Source organism: Centroberyx affinis, unplaced genomic scaffold, assembly GCF_046629955.1.
Source record: "Centroberyx affinis isolate AG114_WGS23_722 - 3 ecotype Tasmania unplaced genomic scaffold, CSIRO-AGI_Caff_v1 ptg002702l_1, whole genome shotgun sequence".
Lineage (NCBI taxonomy): Eukaryota > Metazoa > Chordata > Actinopteri > Beryciformes > Berycidae > Centroberyx > Centroberyx affinis.
In genome coordinates this window covers 64,988-88,084 of record NW_027280879.1, presented here as the reverse complement: position 1 = coordinate 88,084, position 23,097 = coordinate 64,988, and the positions used below count along the sequence as shown (strand labels likewise).

Below are 23,097 nucleotides of genomic sequence, written 5' to 3'. Positions count from 1 at the left end.
TACTAATGGTGTTCATGTTAACTAAGGTATTAATTTATACATTATTTAAGTAATCTTTTTAAATAATGTATAAATTAATACCTTAGTTAACATGAACACCATTAGTAAATTATACATTAGTTAACTGTTAATTAAGGATTAGTTAATGCTTATTAAGCATTAACTAACCCTTAACTTAGTGACCCTTATTGTAAAGTGTTACCATTTAAGTCTGGATACGAGATAAAATAACTTATCTTGCTGGTTTCAATAAATTTAAGTCTGGATATGAGATAAAATAACAACAAGTTTGTCAGTTTTTGCAGTGTAGAAACCTGTGGATGTAATTGTCCTCAAACTTCTGTACACTGTTTAGTTCATTCCTATGCACTGAGTAGTCGGATGTTGACTTGTATAATACAGAGCAGAGTTGCAGATAGATTTACATCTCTGTTCATCCTTAAAGGCCCATTCACATCTAGAACAATAACTACAAAGATAACTATAAACTATAACGAGACATTGCTGCTCAAGCATTCACACTACAATGATATCAGTGATCAGTTCCTCAGTAAACGCAGCATCACTGCAGTGAGTTATCGAACTCTCCCGCCCCCCTTTCCGTCTTAGAAGTTTGATTTGATTGTGTGAAAATATTAATCATCATCTCTGCATCCAAAGAAATCGCAACCAAAGATCAAACCAAAAATATAGCGATAGTTATCATTTTGGATGACTGGGAACACAGACACTCTATTTATTTTGAACAATTTAAGTCTTTTTACAGTTATAGTTATCGTTGTAGATGTGAATGGGCCTTAAGAAAGTCCTCCATCATTAATTTTGCATTTGGAACAAAATATGCATGGTCTGTTTGGTCTTGAATAGGACTTGATTTGCTCTGGTCTTGACTTGGTCTCGATCCCTGTTGGACCTGGCCTTGACTCAAACTCGACTGGACCTGGCCTTGACTTGATCCACTAAAGTAGTCTTGACTGCAGTGCTGACTCAGAGCCTGCTGCTACAGCAACATCCACAGTGATGTTGCTGATCTAAAGGCATTGAAATTCAGTCTGTCAAACGGTGCTTTGTTCTGTCAGGCTGCATAGAACAGGGAAGCGTCAGTAGTAGACTAGTTAGACAGGCTTTAACTCACAGTTTACAGTAAGCGATTAAGTTAATTAGGACTCTCCCAGCTGCATGATGCCACTCTGTCAGTTTCCTTTGGTTCTAGGTCAACACATTAAACTGAACTCCTTTAGCATCTAAATACATCGCTTTGCCAGACGACTGTGACCGGAATATACAAGATGTTTCCCCCTGTGGGAGGGAAACTGGATGAGTGATGCTCCTCCCTCCCTTAACGACTACAGTCAAGGTGCCTTTGAGCATGGCACCTGCAGTCCAGTGGCTGTGGTGAAGCTGCTCAGTGGCTAACAAGTCTGTGATTGAACTGGCCCGCTCCAAGGTGAAGGTATGATGGTATGAATCTGAAGCAGGACTGGTTGGCAAAAAAAACAGCATATACACAAACACACAAACATACTCCGGCTAGAGGCAGGAGGCCGAGTCCTGATCTTAGTCTAATCCAAAAATGAAACATTCCCATTGCCAAAGCCTAAACTGTCAGTCCTGTAAAAAGATTAGACCAGTGATTCTCAACCTTTTTGATATCAAGGACCCTAATTTAGTCTACATTAGGGCCACAGACCCCCATTTGATGAGATTTTGTCTCTCGGACCCAAATCTGAGAATATTTTTATTGTCAGATATGATTTTGTCCAGAATTCCATGTCTGTATTGTAGTTAGAGAGATAACAGTGAAACTATGATCAAAATAGTCATTCCTTTACATTCTCTAATTGTGTTAACTTCTTGTAAATTAAATAATGGTGAAGTTGAATAATTCGTCAATTTGCTGGGGACCCCCTGGAACCCCCTCAAGGACCCCTGGTGGTCCCTGGACCCCATGTTGAGAACCACTGGATTAGACGATACGTATCAGAGTCCTGGTCCGAATCCGACCCAGGACCTGTCTTTCTATACTGTGACTGTCCAATAAAGCAGAAATGCCACAAAAAATATCTTGAACCACATCCAATAAATTAGTATGTGAACAAAGCCATTGGTAAGACTTGGTAAAACAGACTGGGGCTTTAACCCAGACCACATGCTCACTCAGTCCCCCTCTCTGAGCTTAACACCATCTGTAGACCCCGAGCATAACAAAAAGCCATCTTCAAACTGGTCTTCAGCCCAGCCAGCACTGTCCAGTCAGCTCACCCCTTCAAAGATATTTGATGTTTGAACAATCGTAGAGATACTCGCCTCTCCCAGGCTACCAGACTAATATCTCTCTCTCTCTCTCTCTCTCTCTCTCTCTCTCTCTCTCTCTCTCTCTCTCTCTCTCTCTCTCTCTCTCTCTCTCTCTCTCTCTCTCTCTCTCTCACAAAGATGAACGGAGCTGCTCGTGTCTCCTGGCCTCCTCTTGGTGAAGTATGTTTAATCACCAGAGAAGACAAATAGACCGTCGCTACCCAAAATGCATCTGGTTCGATTTCACTGTCATTGGCCCCAAGGTGGACCCCGGCTCGCTACTTCTACTTTTCAGATTGGTTTTGACCATCCTAATGCCACTATCCATCAGGAGGAGCTGTCCGTCCACTTTGCTCTCCAAAGATTGGATTATTTCAAGAAGGGCGGTTCTCTCCATCATCTGCACAGATACAAGAGCAGTTTGAAGCTAATTATGTAGATTGATGAGCTTAACTCATTAAAAGCCTGTGAAAATTTATTGCCAGGGCTTGAAGTGAAGGTGATGTAATACTGAACAGGAAAAAAAGAGATGCTATTAAACAGGAATATAGATAGATAGAGTGAATTTAAAGCCCTGCAATTGATTTTTACAAATCACAAAAGTCCATTTTTTTCAGATTCAAGTGAGAGCCGACACACATCCGTCCTTCCACATACACATTCCTGTTCTTGAGAGAGAGAGAGAGAGACAGAGAGAGAGAAAAAAAAAAAACACAAAGGAAACATTCAGTGTGTTACGGGCAGATCTCCAGTACAACCTGTTCCCCAGCTTGAAATACCAGTACAAATCAAACTGCTCCAGTTTCTTTTTAGGCCAACACAGAGGCCCATGGCTGCTCACAGCTCTCCCTTTCCTTTTTCCTCCTATTACTGACACAGTTAGCAAAGCCCACAGCGAGAGGCCATCATCCTGTCTTTTCATACACTGTTTTCTTTGCTATTATTAGAAGACCAACCCAGAAATGGCTGATGAATGACAAGCACACATCCACTGCAAATTATGTTCAAAAAAGATGACATTTACTCATCTTTTGGCAAACTTCAGAGTGGCTAGACGTTCATACCCACATATGATTTATCACGGTTGCCATAGTGATCTCCCTGAGGCGGTGATACACAGGGCAATTTTGGGGGGGGGTTTGCTGTTATGGGTGACAGTGCCTGTTGAGTTGCCTCAGCTGTGCCACTTTGATCAGACAGAAACATCTTGTGAAGGCAACATGTCACGAACCATTTGAATAGATTTTGACCTCGTGTCAGGCTTTATTGCCTCTTTCTAGGAACGCTGCTCACTGTTGGTTGCTTGTAATGTTGGTGATCTCTAGGACAGTGATTCTCAACCTTTTTCATATGAAGGACCCCAAATTTAGTCCACATTAGGGCCACGGAAACCCCACTTGATAAGGTTTTATCTCTCAGACCCAAATCTGACTGAAGTTTTTAGTGACTGCGTTTACATGGACTTGAGTATCCCGGTTATGATCAGGTTTTTGAAGTGTCCCGTTTTTGTGTATCCCTATTTCAGAAACCTGGATAAGCCCTCATCCCGGTTTTGAGAAACTAGCTGGAGTACTCCGAAAGAAACCGGGATACTGTTGCATGTATACATCTTATCCCGGTTTCTGACCGCTGCCGACTACCTGTGCAGGCGCGGCTTCAGCCAAGAGACGGAACAGAAAAACACAAACAACGGCGGCAACGAGAGCGTCTCACTTCTGGAGCGATGAGGAAACAGAGTTTTGTCTTTCGGTGATGAAAGAATTAAATGTACTTGGCAGTTTAGATGGGAGAAAGCATCGAAATCCTGACCTATTCAAGTCTGTAGTATACAGACTACAGGACGCCGGTTTCCCAACACGTACAGCGGAGCAAGTCAGGGCACGGTGGAAAATACTAAAGAAACATTACTACAGCCAAACATCAAAACAAAACAGTCAAATTAATTTAAGGTTAACAGTTACAGAGGAATATCAGATTAACGATTTCAAAATTGCCGGTTTGTGTTGTAAACATCACAGGCGTCTGCGCAAATAGCGTGCAGTAATCAGTAACCGGGATATGAATACCCAGATTTCTCTGTGTTCTCTGTAAACACCATATCCCGAATATGATCAAAACCGGGATAAGCCTCATAACCGGGATACTCAAGTCCATGTAAACGCAGTCATTGTTAGATATGATTTTGTCCAGAATTCCACGACTATCTGTATTGCAGGTAGAGAGATATAAGTGAAACGATGATCAAAAAAGTAATTCTTCTACATTTTCTAATTGTGTTAACTTCTTATAAATTACATAATGGTGAAGTTTAACAATTCATCAATTTGCTGGGGACCCCCTGGAACCTCCTCAAGGACACCTGGTGGTCCCCGGACCCCACATTGAGAACCACTGATCTAGGAAACAAAGCTTGTTGTACTTCTGAATATTTTGTTTCTCTGGATAAGAGCATCAGCTAAATGCCTGAAATGTAAAATGTGAATATGTTTTTTGGAGTTTCTTTAGTACTCGTCTTAAAGCTCTGCAGGGCAACTTCTGGGGGTAATTGGTTAAATAGCAACAACATCCATCAAGTTGCCTCAGTATTGTTGTTCAAATCACAGGGGATCATCTTTATCCTTTGTCTCATTGCATTGCTGTTGTTGTTAGGAGAGTTCCCATCTACAGTACATTGCCCCCAAAATCAACTTAGTGTTTGTATTCAACTCCCAGGAGGAGAAAACAATGATACTTTCTGCCAGATATTTCTATATGTTGTAATCTCAGGGATAATTAGTGACTAAATTGTCAAGGATGCATAAAATTGTCTAGGATGCATAAAATTGAGTTCCTATAATTCCTAGATTTTAATTGCAATTTGTATTACTTTATTTCCTATCTATTTTGTATCTTATTTTATCCTGTACTATTGTAATAAGTTTTGGCAGCACTCAATACTACTTGATTCCTGCCAATACAGCTTTTTCTAAATCTGAATGTGAATCTGTATGATCACACTGAGCTTTTTCTCAGCTCTGCCTCTCCACCAACATCCACTCCAGACTGCAGGCTGTTCAGCATCAAGGCCACATTCTGCACGGAGGCTGCAGGCCCATTTTCCCCGCTGTTATGATTGAGCTATTTACCATTGAGTTATTTAAAGCTGCCACATAGAACTTGAACATCAGTGAGTTTAACATAACCGCATTCATTTTGATTCAGTAGTATAATTAAGACCATCGCTGAGAAGATTGGCAGCCTCGACACTGCATTTTACATTGTGTGCCACCATGTCAGATTAGGCGGTAAAATCTGCTGGATCGCTTTACGGCACAAAGCGGGAAGAGGTTCTGTTCTTCCAGAGCAAACGGAGCTAAAGCTTTCAGAGTTTCTGGCAGCAGATGGTGGAAGGAGGGAAAGGAAGATGGAGAAAAATCACTTCCAACATGTTGATCCTCTTCAGAAAAGACAAAGACATCAGAGGAGGGGGGGGGGGGGGCTACTGGGATACCACTGGTGTGAGATAGAGGCGACCAATCCTCTCAACCATTGTCTCATTTGTTTATGGTGATTATACCAATATATCACAATTGTTTTGATAATGATATATTGATGGTTAAATGTGCTATGAATCTTGCCAGATTAGTCAACTTTTTGGAACGTTGTTATTGAATATTATCAATGCAGCCTATGTATTTAAACATATTACAATCCCAACAATGCATTTGAACATGTATGTATGAATCATAAGTCAAAAGGTGTCCTGGTTATTATTAGATAATATGAATACTTTTTCATCAGATAACAACGAACTAACTAGCCAAATGTCCTGCCTGTCACAAATATCAACATCACAACTTCTGATGGCAAATGGATTCCTCACTGGCATTTTTTGTCCACCTCATTTTGACAGTTAAAGTAATAATCCATAACATTCAACCTATATCCAGTTGATGAAAGTTTTTCCATAGTTTGTTCTAAACAGCCGGTGTCTCTGGTTTGTTTGTAATAAACAGAAGAAGAAGAACTGGGTAGTTAGCATGAGCAGCGATAGCCACCATGGCTGAACAGACAGAGAGAAGAGAAACTCAAACTGCATCATCAGAAAATCCAAGCTCCGCCCCCACACTGTTTGATTGACAGGTGATCTCTGGGAAGTGCAGTGCAGAAACACCACAGCAATCATCCCAAAAGATGTTTTCCAAAATAAAACATCATGAAAACACAATCACACACACACGCACACACACACACACACACACACCTGTTCCGAGGTACAGGACGCTGTAGTGCTCGTCGTTGACCGCCAGGACGATGTCGGCCACAGTGTGTGTGATGTGGTCGTCTGTCGGCAGGTCGAGGGGCGCCACACCCACCGGGCGGATCACATCCTCGATTTCCGGGTGGTATCTGATCACGCCCAGGTTTTTGATGTCGTTGTGACCTCCCGTCGTCGAGTTCTTGCGGACGCACTGGGAGGAGAAGCGGTGTAATCAGCGCGGACCGGGCCGGAGACTCGGACAAACAAAACGCCCCGGGACAATCATTTCACAATTGCCTCTCTTTTATTATCTCATCCCTTTCAAAAATAGGACCACAGTCTTCTCGCCTCTCAAATAAAAGCTGACTCATGCCATTGTGGGGTTTTTTTCTTTTTCACTCTCTTTGCTTTTTTTTCAGATTGGTTTGACAAAAAAAAAATTAGGTCGAATTGACTGAAAGAGGATAATCTTGCTGGGTATGCTTACCGTCCCGGGGCGGCTGCCGATGAACGGACTGCTGTAGCCCTTCAGTTTGGACGTGGAGAAGGCCTGGTCAATGTCTTCGATGGAGTAGGCGCAGATCACTGTTCTGCCCCTGAACAAAGGCAGAGAGGAGGAAGTGTAATCACAGCCAGAATAAAGACTTGTCATTGATTTTTTTTTTGGAGAGCGGGAACAGCGGGTGACGAGGGACGTGACACCGCTTTGAAGGAGCGGCACAAAAAGGAAAGATCGTAATCCCCCCTCCCCCCACTTTCAGTCATCTGATACAAAAGATGAGGCAATCAAATATATAAAAGTTACTTCCACACTGGATTGATACTCCCTTAAAGTAATAATCCGCAACGTTTTCATGATTCAACCTATATCCAGTTGATGAAAGCTTTTCCATTGTCTTTTCCTCTGCCGCACAGGAAGTGATGCGTTTTACGTTTCTGATTTGTTTGGAATAAACAGAAGAAGAAGAACTGGGTCGTTAGCATGAGCAGCGATAGCCACCATGGCTGAACAGACAGAGAAAACAGAAACTCAAACTGCATCAACAGAAAATCCAAGCTCCGCCCACACTGTTTGATTGACAGGTGATCTCTGGGAAGTGCAGAGCAGAAACACCACAGCAATGAGGCTGACTGACAAAGATGGAGACTAAATTTAAAAAAAATGAGGATTTCGCAGATTACCACTTTAATGGTTTATTCAGCATGTTTTCAACCTTGATTGGTTTTTTTCAAGTCTATAGCTAAGCCTCACCAGTTTGTAAGATAAGATAAGATAGGATTAGATCAGATAAGATCAGATAAGATAAGATAAGATAAGATAAGATAAGATAAGATAAGATAAGATAAGATAAGATAAGATAAGATAAGATATACTGTAATTGTCCCCTTAGGGAAATTTGTCTTGGAGATTTGTCTTGCTGTAGTCTCACAGTACAAACGCAACATAGCTCATGATTAGATAACAGAAAAATATGGGAAAATGAAACTGCCAAAATAAGTTGTAAGATGTGTGAGGTTGTAATAAGACTTGCAAACTACAAATATGTACTCCAATCTGTAAAGTTGAAAAGCAAATTGCGTGTGTGTGAGATACAATTTGTAAACTTGTGATGTATTTTGTAGTGGTTACATTTTGATGTTATAAGTTCTAATCAATATTTTCTTTTGTGAATCATTAGCATTTACAGTCATTTTGGCAGTGTCCTCGCGCAGCAACTCACACCGCAAGCTGAAGATGTGTGACATGACTTGCAAACTTGTGACACAAATGCACAAGTGTGTGCTCCAGTCCATTACGCTGAAGAACAAAATGTGTGTGTGTGTGTGTGTGTGTGTGTACACTGTGTGCTGTAAGGTTGCGACACAATCTGCAAACCTGTGATGGATTTCGTAATTGTGAACAACTATCTGTCAGTTTCTCATTCCCACAGGAAACTCTTACACTGTCAGTACAACTGAACTAAATTAAGCCAAATAGAAACTAAGACTGACAGATAAGACTTAGTTCAACATTTTGTTACAAGCTTTGTATCAAATCCAAACTTCACTTCAAGTGTGTGACTGTGTAGGTGTGCAGATCGTTTGTGTGTCAGGAGGTGCTGATGGTGTGCAGTGATGCAGTGATGAGTGTGTGGGTGGATGAGTGCAGATTACTGTATTATTGTTTTATTTGTTTTATTGTATCATTTATTGCATTGTATTATCTCTTTTGTTCTTGAATTATCTTGAAATTGAGATTAATTTGATTATTCCAATAGAACTTAAGCGCAGATTACTTTTATTAAAATAATGCTTTGCTGTTGTGCTGTAGCCTAGTTTTCAATCATGGGAATCTAACTGCTTCTCTATACTGTGACTTTGCATCCTGAGCTACATCGCTAAGCCATAACTTAAGTCATTAGTATAATAAGTTATCCATGTAGCATTATGCTCCTTTGTCATTCAAACACAATGAAAAAATGACTTCACTTAAAAGGGAATTTCATCATAATGGACTTTTAGGCTATTTTCCAAAAGAAGACATTCTCCTGAAATGTCTTTCCCAGGATTAGGAAGAACTTTATATCTGAGGAGTTTGCAGTTTACTGATGACTTAACATGATTTCTGGGTAATGAAGTCCTTCAAACTTTCAACAATGGAAACAGTTATCTCTCGCTGCCACTTGGGGCCGCCACAGTGCGAAGTTGCCTTGTGTAGCTTTAAACATCGTTTTTAATTTCCAGAATTCTAGATGTTCAATATAGTCTACTGTCCATAAAATGGTTTCAACCATTTAAAGACAATGCAATATGATGAGGTTTCTAGCATTATATTTTACTGCATGATGAGAGCTCATGAATCAAAAATCAAAAAACAAATGAGTTCTAAAAGGATGCTTCTTCCTTTATCTTGAGATTAATAACCAAAAATCATATAATGGTTGAAAAATATATTTGAACATTTTAGGAAAATTTGTACTGCTGAATTTCCCTTTAGGCCGTTTGGCTGTGGATGCTGGCAGGGTGGACGATGTGCTCCGGCTCACCATGCGTTGGCGAACAGACCGTACATGACCCCGGCCCGCTTGTCCTGCGCCGTCAGCACCACCGCCTGCTTGATGTTGTTGTACTGCTGCTGGGTGCTGCCTGCGCCGCACATCACCCTGGCCTTCATGAAGGTGGTCCACGAGTCGGCCAGCAGCGCCTTGATGCCCCCTTCATCCACCTGGGAGCGACAACAAGGAAGTTCATACCAAAGTCATAAAGGGGCAGCGAGGCGGCCAAACTGAATTCTACTGAATTCTACCCAGGTGGGTGCTACACATCGGTGGTGGATGAGTTGAGTCCCCCCCCCCCCGATATGTGAAGCGCTTTGAGTACCTAGAAAAGCGCTATATAAATGTTATCAATTATTATTAATTATTACGTCCCCTGACAACATGTGACATCGGGCTCCTACACCCTACGCCTGATATTCAGACTGAATGCTTATTTAGTTTTCAACATTATTCAGTTTGAAATTGCTCCAAGTTCAACTTCAAATTTAAAGACTCCATGAAGTGGCATAGAGAGCCTGATTTACTTCTGTGTGCTGACGGATTTCCGAATGAAACAGAAAGTTAGGGCGGGAAGTGTCAGCCGGAGGGACTCATCTTAATATTAATGAGATATGGAGGACGTGGGTGGTTCAGATCAAACATGGACAGGAATATTCTCCGCTTCTGTCTGGGAAAAGTTCTAGGAGAAACGCTCTTACATTTTTGTATCCGCCTCCAGAAATGTGGTTTACCGGAAAGAGACAGTCTATTAATTTTGATATGAAACTTCTAGAAATCTATTTTTTTTCTTGGCCTGTATTGGTGAATAGGTAATATGTCTATATTAAGTTCAACAACATTGGCAAAAAGGTTTAAAAGAGTTATTTGTCAACGCATTTTCCAGAATGCGTTGCCAATCATTGAGTCCTCTGGGGTATTTTTTATTTTTTTCATCCCATAACCAGTAACAAAATAGCATTTTCCAAATTCTGCCTAGCAACGGATGCTGATTGGCCTGAATAGATTTTTATTCAGTGAAACCACCATAAGTGGAAGCAATTCCAGACCTGAATCTAGAGAGAGCGATTCAGTGGTGGGTGCCAGGCAAATACATCTAAAGGATAATACCGGTGTTTTCTTTTAGGTTTGTGCTACTTAAGTCTAGGTTGCACCTCTCCTTTACATTATTCCTGTTGGTGTCTGCAGACAGTCAGAGTAGTTGGAGATATCAGAGCTCATTTTCCTCCCTTCAGAAGAGTAGTATGAAAAACAACTTTCAAAGACTTGAAATTGCCCGAGCAATATAAACCATCCAGTAAACATGAAGCCTTAATTTGGTCTCGTCAGAGTTTCTGTTTCATCATTTATGTTTTCATTTGAGGTGTTTTTGTTAGCTGGGGCAGGAATTAATTTCAAACTTGACACTGTAAAGTTTCTATGTTAAAAATGATGCAAAATATGAGAAATCTATTTACATAGCAGCATGCAAAATGATGTGGGGAAATGCCCAAAAAGATAAAAACCAAAATCCCCTGGACTTAAAATGAAGAGCTGAAGACGTTTCTCCACTCATCCGAGAGGCTGCATCAGTTCTACTTAGTGGTGGGGAAATCCTCTGCATTTAACCTCTGTGGGTTCAACATAACCATAACCATAAATAAAAAAAGATGAGGCTTTGTACACAGCGTATACTCTAGGTCAGGAGGTGCTGGAGACTGCAGGAAGGTCATCAAAGCTAGAGCTCCAGCTTTGATGATCTTCATGTCATGGTGTGAATCACCCACAAAGGTTAAATGCCAGGGAATTCCCCACCACCAGGTAGAACTGATGAAGCCATCTTACTGTAAATAAACTAGATGTAGACAGAAGAAAATGGGCTAGAAGTCTAAATCAAGTTCAAGTTCAAATTTGTTTATTTCTACAGCCCGTTAGCACAAGCATGTGTCAAAGGACTGTACAGAGAATGAGCGATTCAAACTCATAAAAGTAACAGGGCGATAGCCAACTTTGCACAGTGAGACTAACCTATGTGGTCAGAGGGAAATTAAAAAATTCAAGGAAATATGGGACACTTTTATGCAATTCCTGGAAAGTGATCAGGCTGAAATTAATGAGTGAAACTGACAAATAAAACGACAGCACCTATAAAAAAAAAAAAAGCACTATATCGCTTATTAATATATATCATTATTATTATTATTATTTACTTATTATATATATTTTTTTCTCTTGTTCCTCTTTTGCCCTGAATATTTGTTGTTGAGAGTTGGGGGGGTGGGGGGCGTGTTTGTAAATGTCAATGTATTTATGACTGTATGCCAAAATCAATAAATATAATGTTAAAAAAAAAACTGTGCACAGTGACACGGTGATGCGGATGTGACTCTCACCGTGCAGACCCGGCCGATGCGCGCCCTGTACGGCTCCTCGTCCACCCTCGCCGTCTTGTTGATCTCGCTGAAGAAGAAGTAGATCTCCTCCTTGAACTTCTGCGAGGCCGGGATTACCGCCGCGCCGGCAAACTGCGGATCTGCGTCACACCCGGGGATGAGAGTTAAGCGATTACACCGCAGAAATGTCCCCTGATTTAATTTAATCTTGTGATTCTGAAAATCCTGTTTCTCTTTCAAACAACTAAAAGTTCTGCCAGGAGGGTGAGAGCATTTCACGTTTTCCAGCGCAATTCTAGACTTGTCTGTCTTGCGAGGTGTTGAAGAAATTAAATTTGCAGAGTGGAAAAGTACTGAATCCTTCATGCAACTTGTTTGCCAGATCTTTGTGTTCTGTTCCTGTCTCTATCAGAAAGTCAAGGACATGTGGAACTCACACATACTGTATATAGAACCCCAATCAACCCCCTATTCACTCCTTATCTTTGTACTGAAAATCATACTTATATCCTTTTTTTGCTTCACTTATCAGAGAACAAAGAACCTGCCAGCAGCTTGTCTCTTTCTTCTCTCTTCGTGCACGTATAATGAAGAAGACACAGATCCCTCCTTGAATTATTGATTACTTGCTTTATTAATCATTTTATACTAAATTCTTCAATGCAACTCGACTCCTTTTGAGAATTTTCTCGGATTGAGCAACATTATCTTGAAGCAAGTGCAGTGATGTGCCTTATTAAATGACCGCATCACCATTTTGGAGATGACTAAGAAATTCTGTATGCTGGGTAAGAAAATGGACATAAAAAAGGCTTCTCTGGTGCGTCGATTTCAAATAGGCTTTATTCAAGAGCCAAAGAAAGGGAAATCCACACTCTCAAAAAGATATCTTCACTGATTTATTTTACACGTTTCAAATAAAAAATATACAGCTTGGCAAAGTGAAAAGACGACGTTTCGCCCGTGGGCTTCGTCAAGTCACCATTTTGGAGAAAACGCATTGAAAAGGAGAAGTTATCTCACCTCACTGGCAGATAGTTTCACTAAAACACAGTAATACTGACAGAATGTGGATATTTTTTGCTGTGTACATGCTGCTTCATGTTTCATATTCCCTCAACACACATATTCCTCCTCAGCATGGAAGAGTCGGGCGCATTGGCTGCCATTGCTGTGAATAACCCTTCACCCAAACCATAAACAGGGTGGCGGTGAATACACCTACACGTTAGTTTCCCCACGAGGCTGCTGGGTAATCTTTCGCAGAAACACGGCCACGTACCACCCACCATATTCATTATCTGCTATATTCGAGCCGTACAGTCTCTGTGCGACTCCCCTCCTACTCACTCAGCAGCCAAACGTTCTCCGTCTTCAGAAGTTTCTGGGAGCCAAACGTCCGTCGGATAGAGCCGGCGTGACCTCCCACCGACGACAGAGCGGAATACAGACTCCCATCTAACACAGCAGAGAAAAAAGATGGAGAGGGGGGGAGGGGGGTTGGAGAGAGAAAAGGGAGAAGGCAGAGAGTGAGCGTGATAGATTGGTACAAGGTTGGAAGAAAGAGGACGGGAGATAGAGAGAGAGAGAGAAAGTTGGAGGGACACAGAAGGAGATTGATTGAGACAGGAGGAGAGGAGGATATACAGAGGGAAAATTAAACACAGTGGGAGAGCGGAGACAGACGGAGCACAAGATACCCAGAAGGCAAAGGCGGCGAGGAGAAGGAATGAAAACACAGGAGGAGGAAAAAGGAAGAGGAGAGCGAGAGCAAAGAAGACATCAAGGCGGGATAGCCGACTGCACCGATGAGCGGCCCGCCCGTCACCATATTCCAATAACCACCACTTAGTGTCTCCGTAGCAAAGCAAAGGGGAAGCATCTGAAATCGTGGCAGTAATGTCTCAATTAGGACAGATCATTACCAGAGAGCCGCACCACTCAGGCGAAGGAGCGGCTCAGTGGTTAAACAATCGATCTGCATCTGAACCAGTGTGCTGCAGCGCAAACTAACCTCTGCTTGATTCAAATGAAATTGATTTTTGCATTCTCTACAAAGCAATCCATCTTCATTAGACGACTTTTAATAAAAAGCCCATTTGTCCGTTCCTCATCTAGCACTGTGACTAATGGAGGATCTGTTCATTTTGAACAACTCTGTTTGGTTAATGTGAGCCTGTGCAGCTCAATAGAGAATGGCAGTCAGGGTTAGTGGTTTCTCTCCTTGTGTAGCTCAATGGGCAGAGCAAGGCATTAAAGCACCTATTGCCCTAACTAGTATTATGTGAGGACCTCGTGTAATTAATGAATTACCCCCCAAGCTCTGTGCTTCATTCACACAGTAGTGTGAAATTTATAGGGCTGGATCCGAATATTCGACTATTCATTCGTTGGGTAGGTATTCGGTTTTCAATTTTAGGATTCGGATATTCGGTTTTTTAATGTAATTTTATATGTAATGATCGCTGCTTGGGTGTCTATATAGTGACGTCACACTTCCACTCTTGCGGGTCAGAGTTTACTTTTGTATGGGGAAGTCGCTTGTCTGAGCCGTTGTCTGTAACTTGATGTTATAAGTTTATGTTATAAGCTGTGGCCACTCTCTGAGTGAGGTCGGACTGTTGTTTGAGTTCAAGTGGATTCAGCCTGGTTGCCGTGGACTGCTATCTCCGCACATCTATGATGGTGTCTCAGTGGATAAAAACGGTGCTAAGCTACATTTTCCATGGCTGCTAACTGAAGGAGCTACAAGACCGCTAGCTGGCTGGTTGCCCAGAGGTTGCCCCTGAGTTTGCTGTCCCATTTTGCACCGTGTAGGAGCGACGGACCTGTGGACTCCACTGAGTATGTTTTCAGCGCTGTGTTTTGTGAGGAGGAACTGTGACTACCGAAGCTCCAGAGCCCAGAAAATGGAAATTTAAATTTACTTAAGTTTGTTCCTTCATTCCCTGTCTTACTGCACTGGAAAGCACTTTGAACTGCATTCATTTGTACGAAAAGTGCTCTATAAATAAAGTTTTGATTGATTGATTGATGACAGGAGGAGGATAGCAATTGCCCATCTAGAAGAAGAATAAGTCTAAGGAAGTGCGTGCCAAAAACAAATTAGGGCTGAATTTACCAAGAGTTGGATTTGCAGGGGATTAGTATTATCAGCAGACCTTTTGTCCTCACCAAAATACAGGAGGTAATTTGCGCTGGAGTTTTTACTTGACAAGTTACTTGCATGGCAGAGTGGCACAGGATTAAAAACACCAATGATCTCGGCAGTTATTACAAATCACCGCATGTCCCCAGGTGATATTAGTGCTGTGAGAATAAGTCTTTAAACTGCCGGGGTTGGAGGTCCAAGTTCCTGTGCAGCTCACTGGGCAGAGTAAGGCAGTAATACTGTCAGGGTGACGGCTTTGATCCCACTGTGGCTGCCCATGCTATAATGTAAACTCTCATACTTGTAAATGTGGCTCCTTCTACTGTAAAATGGCCATTTACACTACCAGTCAAAGGTTTGGACCCACCTGATTGAATATACTATGTTTTTCATTCTCTTAAAGCCATTTTGATCTAAAGGCTTCTGCTTAAATGCTTGAAATGAGTTTCTTAGACAAATATAAATAGTGAAGTTGATCCTATGTATGAATTTGGTTCCAAAGCCTTTGCCTTTCGATCAAGGCAAAGGGCGGCTACTTTAAAGAATCAGAAATATAAGATAGTTTTGATTTATTTAACACTTTTTTGGTCACTGCATAATTCCATTTGTGTTATTTCATAGTTTTGATGTCTTTACCATTATTCTAAAATGTGTAAAATAGTAAAAATAAAGAAAAATGTGGTGTGTCCAAACTTTTGACTGGTAGTGTAAGCTATTGAACTCAAGTTTATAGTTAACATGTGACTCAAAAAGTTAGTTTGAAAATTGTATTGCACAGAATTGTACAAAATTAAAACACAAAAACATGGTCAACTTCTAGGTCACCGCCAATCTCAACAACTTGTAATGAACGTAATACCGTTTCTCATTGCAGGTACTGACCAATCAGCATGGAGCATTGTTTCAAGCTAAGTAACATTACACATTAGATCTTCTTTGAGGTAAATATGTTTAATTTAGGTAAGCGCCAGACGATAAATCATTAAAATCTGCTAACATATCTTTCTTTTAGAGGAATGGCTTTTACAAATACTGTGCGGCACTTTGGATAAAAGCGTCTACCACTTTACATGTTATGAATAGGGAGTGATAATGAGAGGCAGATGGCTCCTGGGAGTCTGGGACTCAGAAGTGCTGCTCTGCTGCTCCTGCACTATATTGACTCATATGAACGAAATTAATTGAAAGAGTTGAAGAGCTTTGTTCCAAAATAAGATATCCAACGTTTGAAAAAGTGACACCTACTCTTACAAAGTTACTGACAGCACAGACAGAATTCTGCTACTGTTTAGTACCATAACAGGTAATTTAAAGCTGCACTAGGCTAACTTTGCATGTCGGCTGCTTCAAATGACAGCAAGAGGTAACTGTTTGAAAAATTTGAACTTCAAAACCCAGAAATCCTGTAAAGTGAGGTCAGTGAATGTCACACGGCAGGCTCATGTTTAAGAGATGAGACAGGAAAAGATCTAATGTTGGTGAGTCCAGCTTTCTCTGCTGCTGTTTAGAAGACAGTTTGGATTTTACTCTTAACTTTTAATTGGTCACTGTGGGTGGAGGAGGGTCCATACTCAACACCAGAATTGCATTTGGGCAAGTAAGGCGAATCTACAGTGTCTCTGTTAGTTGGGATGGAGTGCTTCTCTCTCTTGCAGCTTCACTTTGTGATCGAAGCTTATATAATTGCTGTATTTTTACATAAAAATCTTGCCTGGTGCAGCTTTATCACCGTGGCTGTCAAAATAACACTTTAACACACCCACTAGTCTATATTTTATAGATATTAAATGATGAAGATTCAGTGATTTGTCACATTGTGGAATACGACTCCTCAGCTGTTCTTCTCTCTGAACGGAATAAAGAGTATGACTCTTGAAAGGAGACTTGTACTTTCCCTCTGCTGTGTGTGTGCGTGTGTGTGTGTGTGTGTATGTGTGTTACCTGCTGTCAGGCTGATGGACCTCTGGGAGGGGTAGGGGGGTGAGATGTCTGAGGCCGAGGCTATCTGCCCGCTGCCCTGCTGCCCCACGTCGGTCAGCACAGTGTCGTTTACCTGTGTGTGGGGGGGGGGGGGAGTGACCTTAGAACCTGGAGCAAGTCGTGCATTTCAAGTCCAGTTCATTCCAGGCGTAAGTCATCATATATTATAGATTTTACAATTCGATATCCCATAAAACTGTGGTTCTCCATCTTTTTGGCTCGCGACCCCGTAAAACGAAGCGATGCCTACTCACGCCTACTCAACGCCTACGGCTGCATATACAGAGTGGTGAACAGTTAAGGTCAGAAATGATTTTCTCCTTTCAGGTTGCTTCTTTTTGTTATCAGAGGAGAAAAAAATCATTATTATCACAAGAAAAACGCAAAAATTTGCAAAAAATCTGAAAAATTACAAAATCACAATTACATTACAAAATAAATTTGTATGATTGAAAAAAGGTTAGGTTTCCTATCATACAAATCATCTTGCGAACCCCCAAATTTATCTTGCAACCCCCTGTGGGGTCCTGACCCCCAGTTTGAGAACCATTGCCACAAATCAGCATTCAGAATTATCTTTTTGTCACTTGCAGGTATTTTGACACTCCGTTAACAATGCAAAATATGGAAAAAATCAGAAGTATGTCATCCGTTGGCCAGCGGAGCCAACGGCCACTAGGGGCGCCACTGTCTACCACTGTCCGTCAAAACATCCGTCATAGGAATAAATGACTGTCTCTGTCAAACCAACTAGTTAAACCAAGCAAGTAAATGCAGGAACAGCAGCCATGCAGCAGTAGTGCAGGAAGCATACAATAAAAAGTGGGGCCTCTATGGAGGTATCACGATACGATATGATACACAATATGGGGTTCACGATTCGATACAACCACGATACAATCACAAAATCTGCGCAGAATTATGTTCATTTCTGAGACACAAATCTTTCTAGCGATGCCATTGGCTGCTAGAATGTAAACAACGATTTAAAAATGTAATTTCAAAGTGTAAATAATATAATTTGGATGGAGAGCTTGTAAAATCGTGATGGTCAAGCCGTCTCATTTGTGATGACTACAGCAGAATAACATGGAGACTAATTTTTCTGACCCACAATGCATATTGTCACATTTCTGTAATTCGATTTATCTATTCGATATATATAGTGAAATCTGTATGACTGCATTTCAAGGATGCGTGAATAATTGATCAAAACAACTTCTTACCAGCAGCCAGCATTTGGGGCTTCCAGCGTTTGTCCCACATACTACAAAGGTGTCATTTACTTTCTGAATGACGGTGATGAAATTATCACACTCCAACTGTGGGAGAAAGAGAGAGAGGCAAAGAGGGAGAGGGGGAGAGAAAGAGGAAATGAGACAATGACAGAGATTAAGAGAGAGAGAGACAGTGACAGAGGCAGAGAGACAAATAGAGACAAAAACAGAGAGAGAGGGGAACAAAGAGAGAGGAAGAGAGAGAGTCAAACACAAAGGCAAGACGGAAAGGGACAAAAATAGACAGAGAAAAGGAGAGAGGGAGAGTGACAAAGAGAGAGAGAGAATCAGTGAAAGAGAGCTGTGGTATATTACTTGTATAAGTAAGGGATAATGCCCGACAAGGTGTCCATTATCAGAAATTAATGGACTCCGCGGAAGCAACCATCCTCCGCTGCGCGTCGGACGGTTCAGGCCTCCCCGTCGTCCATTAATTTCTGATAATGGACACCTCGAAGGGCATTATCCCGCTTATACCATGGTCACTTGCCAAACAAAAAAAAATAAGACCATTAATTTATATTTTCATGCGTTTTGTAATCAAAATCTAAAGTTTTTCCACAAGCCATAACTGGTAACACCTGAGGGTTTGACTAATACCTGGAACAATCATTACCGTCCCATAAGGTTCTTATGCAATGGAAACGATGTTCACTACTCCAGTAAATAGGACGAACCTTAGATACGACAGATATTTCTAGTCCGCTCAGCTCATAGAACCCTTTGGCTCAGCTATGAGCCAGAAAGCTAACGCTATGCAACATTCAAAGTCAATAACATTGCGTGCGGTTGACAAACAGTAAATATAATTTGACAGTATGTTTAACAACAAGACTAGCTAGCTAGCCAGCCATGTCATTGTCCCCAAATCAATATCAAGATTTTCACGAACAAATGAGATAGGCCATGTGTTACTGTCGGCCGCAGCCTGAAGTAGCGAGTTGAATAGCGAATGGGATGTGAGATGATCGCTTACCGTATGTGATGCAAAGTATCAGTAAGTTCAGAGGGGCAGTGTACTTCTTGCAGCTTGTGTGTTACAGCCGCCATCCTGTGGTGTTCAGAGGATGAGGCACTATGCTATGTTTGCTCATTTTAGATACAGGCTGACGCTACGTAAGTTACCCAGCGCATTAATTTAGAACGGCGAACAGACAGTTTGACTGGAACTACTTAGTAGGTGTACATTATCAGGAATTAATGGACACCCTGCAGCCAATCAGAATCGATGGTATAAACTTGTATTATACAACAGGTAGTTCCGACCTAGCGATCTGATTGGTCAACTAGACATTTAGAACGTGCTCAAATCAGCATGACTGCACACCTAGCCGTGCTCATCACTAAATATTACTCCGCCATATAGTATCATACAATATATTTAAATATAACGCTACGGTAACTCTGTTCAGCCTTGATGTTACCAGACGCTCTGCATCCTCCATCAGCTGTGCCGGTGAGTCGGTGACACGGCGCTACTAGCTTAAAAATACATGTGAAGTTCGCGGACATAGTAGCTAAATCTGTCCATGGAAAAATGATTTTTTTCAGCAGATATCTTAGTTACAACAAGACTGAGCTAGCAAGGCAGTTTTGTGTTTATATGTGTGGTATTTATTCAGTTTGGGAAATCCTGCGATCTCTAGAAAGCATTAGCTCAAGTTGGCTGGCTGACTCAACAGGGACTAGAAATCGTCTCTGTTGCTAGGTCGTTGCTAAGGCTCCGCCTACTTGCTGGAGTAGTAAACTAGGTTCCATTACATAGGAGTCTACTGACGTGACTGATTGTTTTCCAGTTATTAGTCAGACCCCATGCATTTCCAGGGAAACGGAGATAACACTAGCAAAACGTTTTTTATTTTGAGAGCGAATTGCCCCACAATATGAATACATTTTGATTATATCTTTTATTTTGTTGGTAACTGTTGTATAATCGCAATATTACACGAGAGGGTGTGCTTTACCGTCATTATTGGCGGCACTTCAGTGATGCTTACGGATGCTCCTGACCGCATCACTGTCGTGCCAACAATGACGGTAAAGCACACCCTCTCGTGTAATATTGCTTAATTAATGGACACCCTGCAGCCAATCAGAATCGAGTATTCACCCAGACCATGGTATAAACTTGTATTACTCACCTAATTACTCTGTGAACACTTATAGTAATCTCAAAGAGTTGATCATAGTCAACCTTTAAAGGTTTCATGCAAGGAGTCTGAGGACAAGACAGAATGAAGGGAGGGCAGGATGTGCGAGTATGCGCATGTCCTTAAGTTGTTTATCACCAGAAGAGCCGAGTGGAAAGTTGAGCAGAGCCAAAGTTGAGTCAAAAGTTGCCACCCATAGCATTTCATATAAACCAGACAAAACAGGAAAAAGCCTGTCAAGAAGATATTAATGACAGTTGGCTCAAGGCTATTGATTGCGCAAGTAGGATGTGTAGCAAATCCCAGAAATCTGTATAAAGGAGTGTTTCTTTGTGTGCTTCAGTTGCTCTGCAGACCGACTTGGCTTCTGTTACTTTATGTAATAAAAGTCTATTGGATTTGAAGATTCTGCCTTTTGAGTTTTATTTGAATTCTCTGTATCATCGGCCACCACAGAGCGATTAGCGATAGAGAAAAAGAAAGACAGAGGGAAAAGGAGAGAGAGAAAGAGAGAAAAAAGAAAAACAGTGAGAGAGAGAGACAGAGACAGATATAGAACGAGTGAAAGAGAGTGATGAAAAGAGAGAGAGACCGAGAGAGGTAGAGGAACCAAGAGAGAGAAAATGAGATGAGAGACCAAGAAAGAGAGACAGAAAGAAAGAAAGACAAAGAGAGAGGCAGAGGAACAAAGAAAGAGAGAACAAGAGATTAAGACAAAGAGAGAAGCACTTATTTTGAGAGAAAGAAAGAAAGACAGAGGTGAGGTAGATAGAAAAGGAGAAAGAGAGATGTAGAGAGACAAAGAAAGAGCTGGTGAAAACAAGACAAAGAGGGATTAAGAGAAAGATATATTTCAAGAGGGAGAGAGAAAGGAAGACAGAGAAAGAGAGGTAGAGAGAGATAAACAGAGAGAGAACAGGACACAAAGAGATTAAGAGAGAGAAAAAAGACAGAGAGAGGTAGATGGAAAAGGAGAGAGAAAGAGAGATGAACAGAAAGAGAGAGAGAGAGAGGGACGAAGAAAGAGAGAGAACAAGACACAAAGAGAGATTAAGAGAGAGAGAAAGACAGAGAGAGGTAGAGAGACAAAGAAAGAGAGAACAAGACAAAGAGGGATTAAGAGAAAGACTTATTTCAAGAGGGGGAGAGAAAGGAAGACAGGGAAAGAGAGGTAGATGGAAAAGGAGAGAGAGAGAGAGATAAACAGAAAGAGAGAGAACAGGACACAAAGAGAGATTAAGAGAGAGAGAAAGAAAGACAGAGAGAGACGTAGATGGAAAAGAAGAGGAAAAAAAGAGATCAACAGAAAGAGAGAGAGAGAGGGACAAAGAAAGAGAGAACAAGACACAAAGAGAGGTTAAGAGAGAGAAAGAAAGAAAGACAGAGAGAGAGGTAGATGGAAAGGAAGAAAGAAATAAACAGAGAGAGGGATGAAGAAAGAGAGAACAAGACACAAAGAGAGATTAAGAGAGAGAAAGAAATACAGAGAGAGGTAGATGGAAAAGGAGAGAGAAAGAGATGAACAGAAAGAGAGGGACGGTGAAAGAGAGAGAAGACACAAAGAGGTTAAGAGAGAGAAAGAAAGAAAGACAGAGAGAGGTAGCTGGAAAGGAAGAAAGAGATAAACAGAGAGAGGGATGAAGAAAGAGAGAGTACAAGACAAAGAGAGATTAAGAGAGAGAAAGACAGAGAGAGGTAGAAAGACAAAGAAAGAGAGAACAAGACAAAGAGGGATTAAGAGAAAGACTTATTTCAAGAGGGAGAGAGAAAGGAAGACAGAGAAAGAGAGGTAGATGGAAAAGGAGAGAGAGAGATAAACAGAAAGAGAGAGAACAGGACACAAAGAGATTAAGAGAGAGAGAAAGAAATACAGAGAGAGGTAGATGGAAAAGGAGAGAGAAAGAGATGAACAGAAAGAGAGAGGGACGAAGAAAGAGAGAGAACAAGACACAAAGAGGTTAAGAGAGAGAAAGAAATACAGAGAGAGGTAGATGGAAAAGGAGAAAGAGAGATGAACAGAAAGAGAGAACAAGACACAAGAAAGAAAGACAGAGAGGTAGATGGAAAGGAAGAAAGAGAGATAAACAGAGAGAGAGAGGGATGAAGAAAGAGAGAGAACAAGACACAAAGAGAGATTAAGAAAGAGAGAGGTAGATGGAAAAGGAGAGAGAAAGAGAGATGAACAGAAAGAGAGAGAGAGGGATAAAGAAAGAGAGAGAACAAGACACAAAGAGAGATTAAGAGAGAGAGGGAGAGAAATACAGAGGTAGAGAGACAAAGAAAGAGAGAGAACAAGGCAAAAAGAGGGATTAAGAGAAAGAGAGAAGCACTTATTTCAAGAGAGAGAGAGAATGAAAGACAGAGAGGGAGAGAGGGACGAAGAAAGAGAGAGAACAAGACACAAAGAGAGATTAAGAGAGAGAGAAAGGTAAAAAGAGGTAGGCAGATAGACAAAGAGAGATTAAGAGAGAGAGAGAGAGAGATTTGGGGAAAGCCTGGAAGTGATCCATGCCCGGATCACTTTGGCAGTGAGCAGACAGGAGGCCCGGCCCTGCAGACCGGGACCGCAACACTCCACATCCATCACTTATTCATTA

General features: G+C 41.3%; 1 protein-coding gene across 1 annotated transcript in view; it reads right to left on the bottom strand.

Annotated features, from left to right (window-relative positions):
• The window catches only part of LOC139657529 (semaphorin-7A), a 42,468-nt gene that overhangs the window by 7,132 nt on the left and 12,239 nt on the right, over positions 1–23,097 (bottom strand). The window contains exons 4-10 of the mRNA XM_071535406.1: positions 18,300–18,395; positions 17,035–17,146; positions 13,293–13,400; positions 11,943–12,082; positions 9,562–9,740; positions 7,023–7,131; positions 6,539–6,746 (exon numbers count right to left, since the gene is read on the bottom strand). Of these exons, the coding sequence (XP_071391507.1) occupies positions 6,539–6,746; positions 7,023–7,131; positions 9,562–9,740; positions 11,943–12,082; positions 13,293–13,400; positions 17,035–17,146; positions 18,300–18,395 (952 nt within the window). The remainder of the gene's footprint in view (positions 1–6,538; positions 6,747–7,022; positions 7,132–9,561; positions 9,741–11,942; positions 12,083–13,292; positions 13,401–17,034; positions 17,147–18,299; positions 18,396–23,097) is intronic.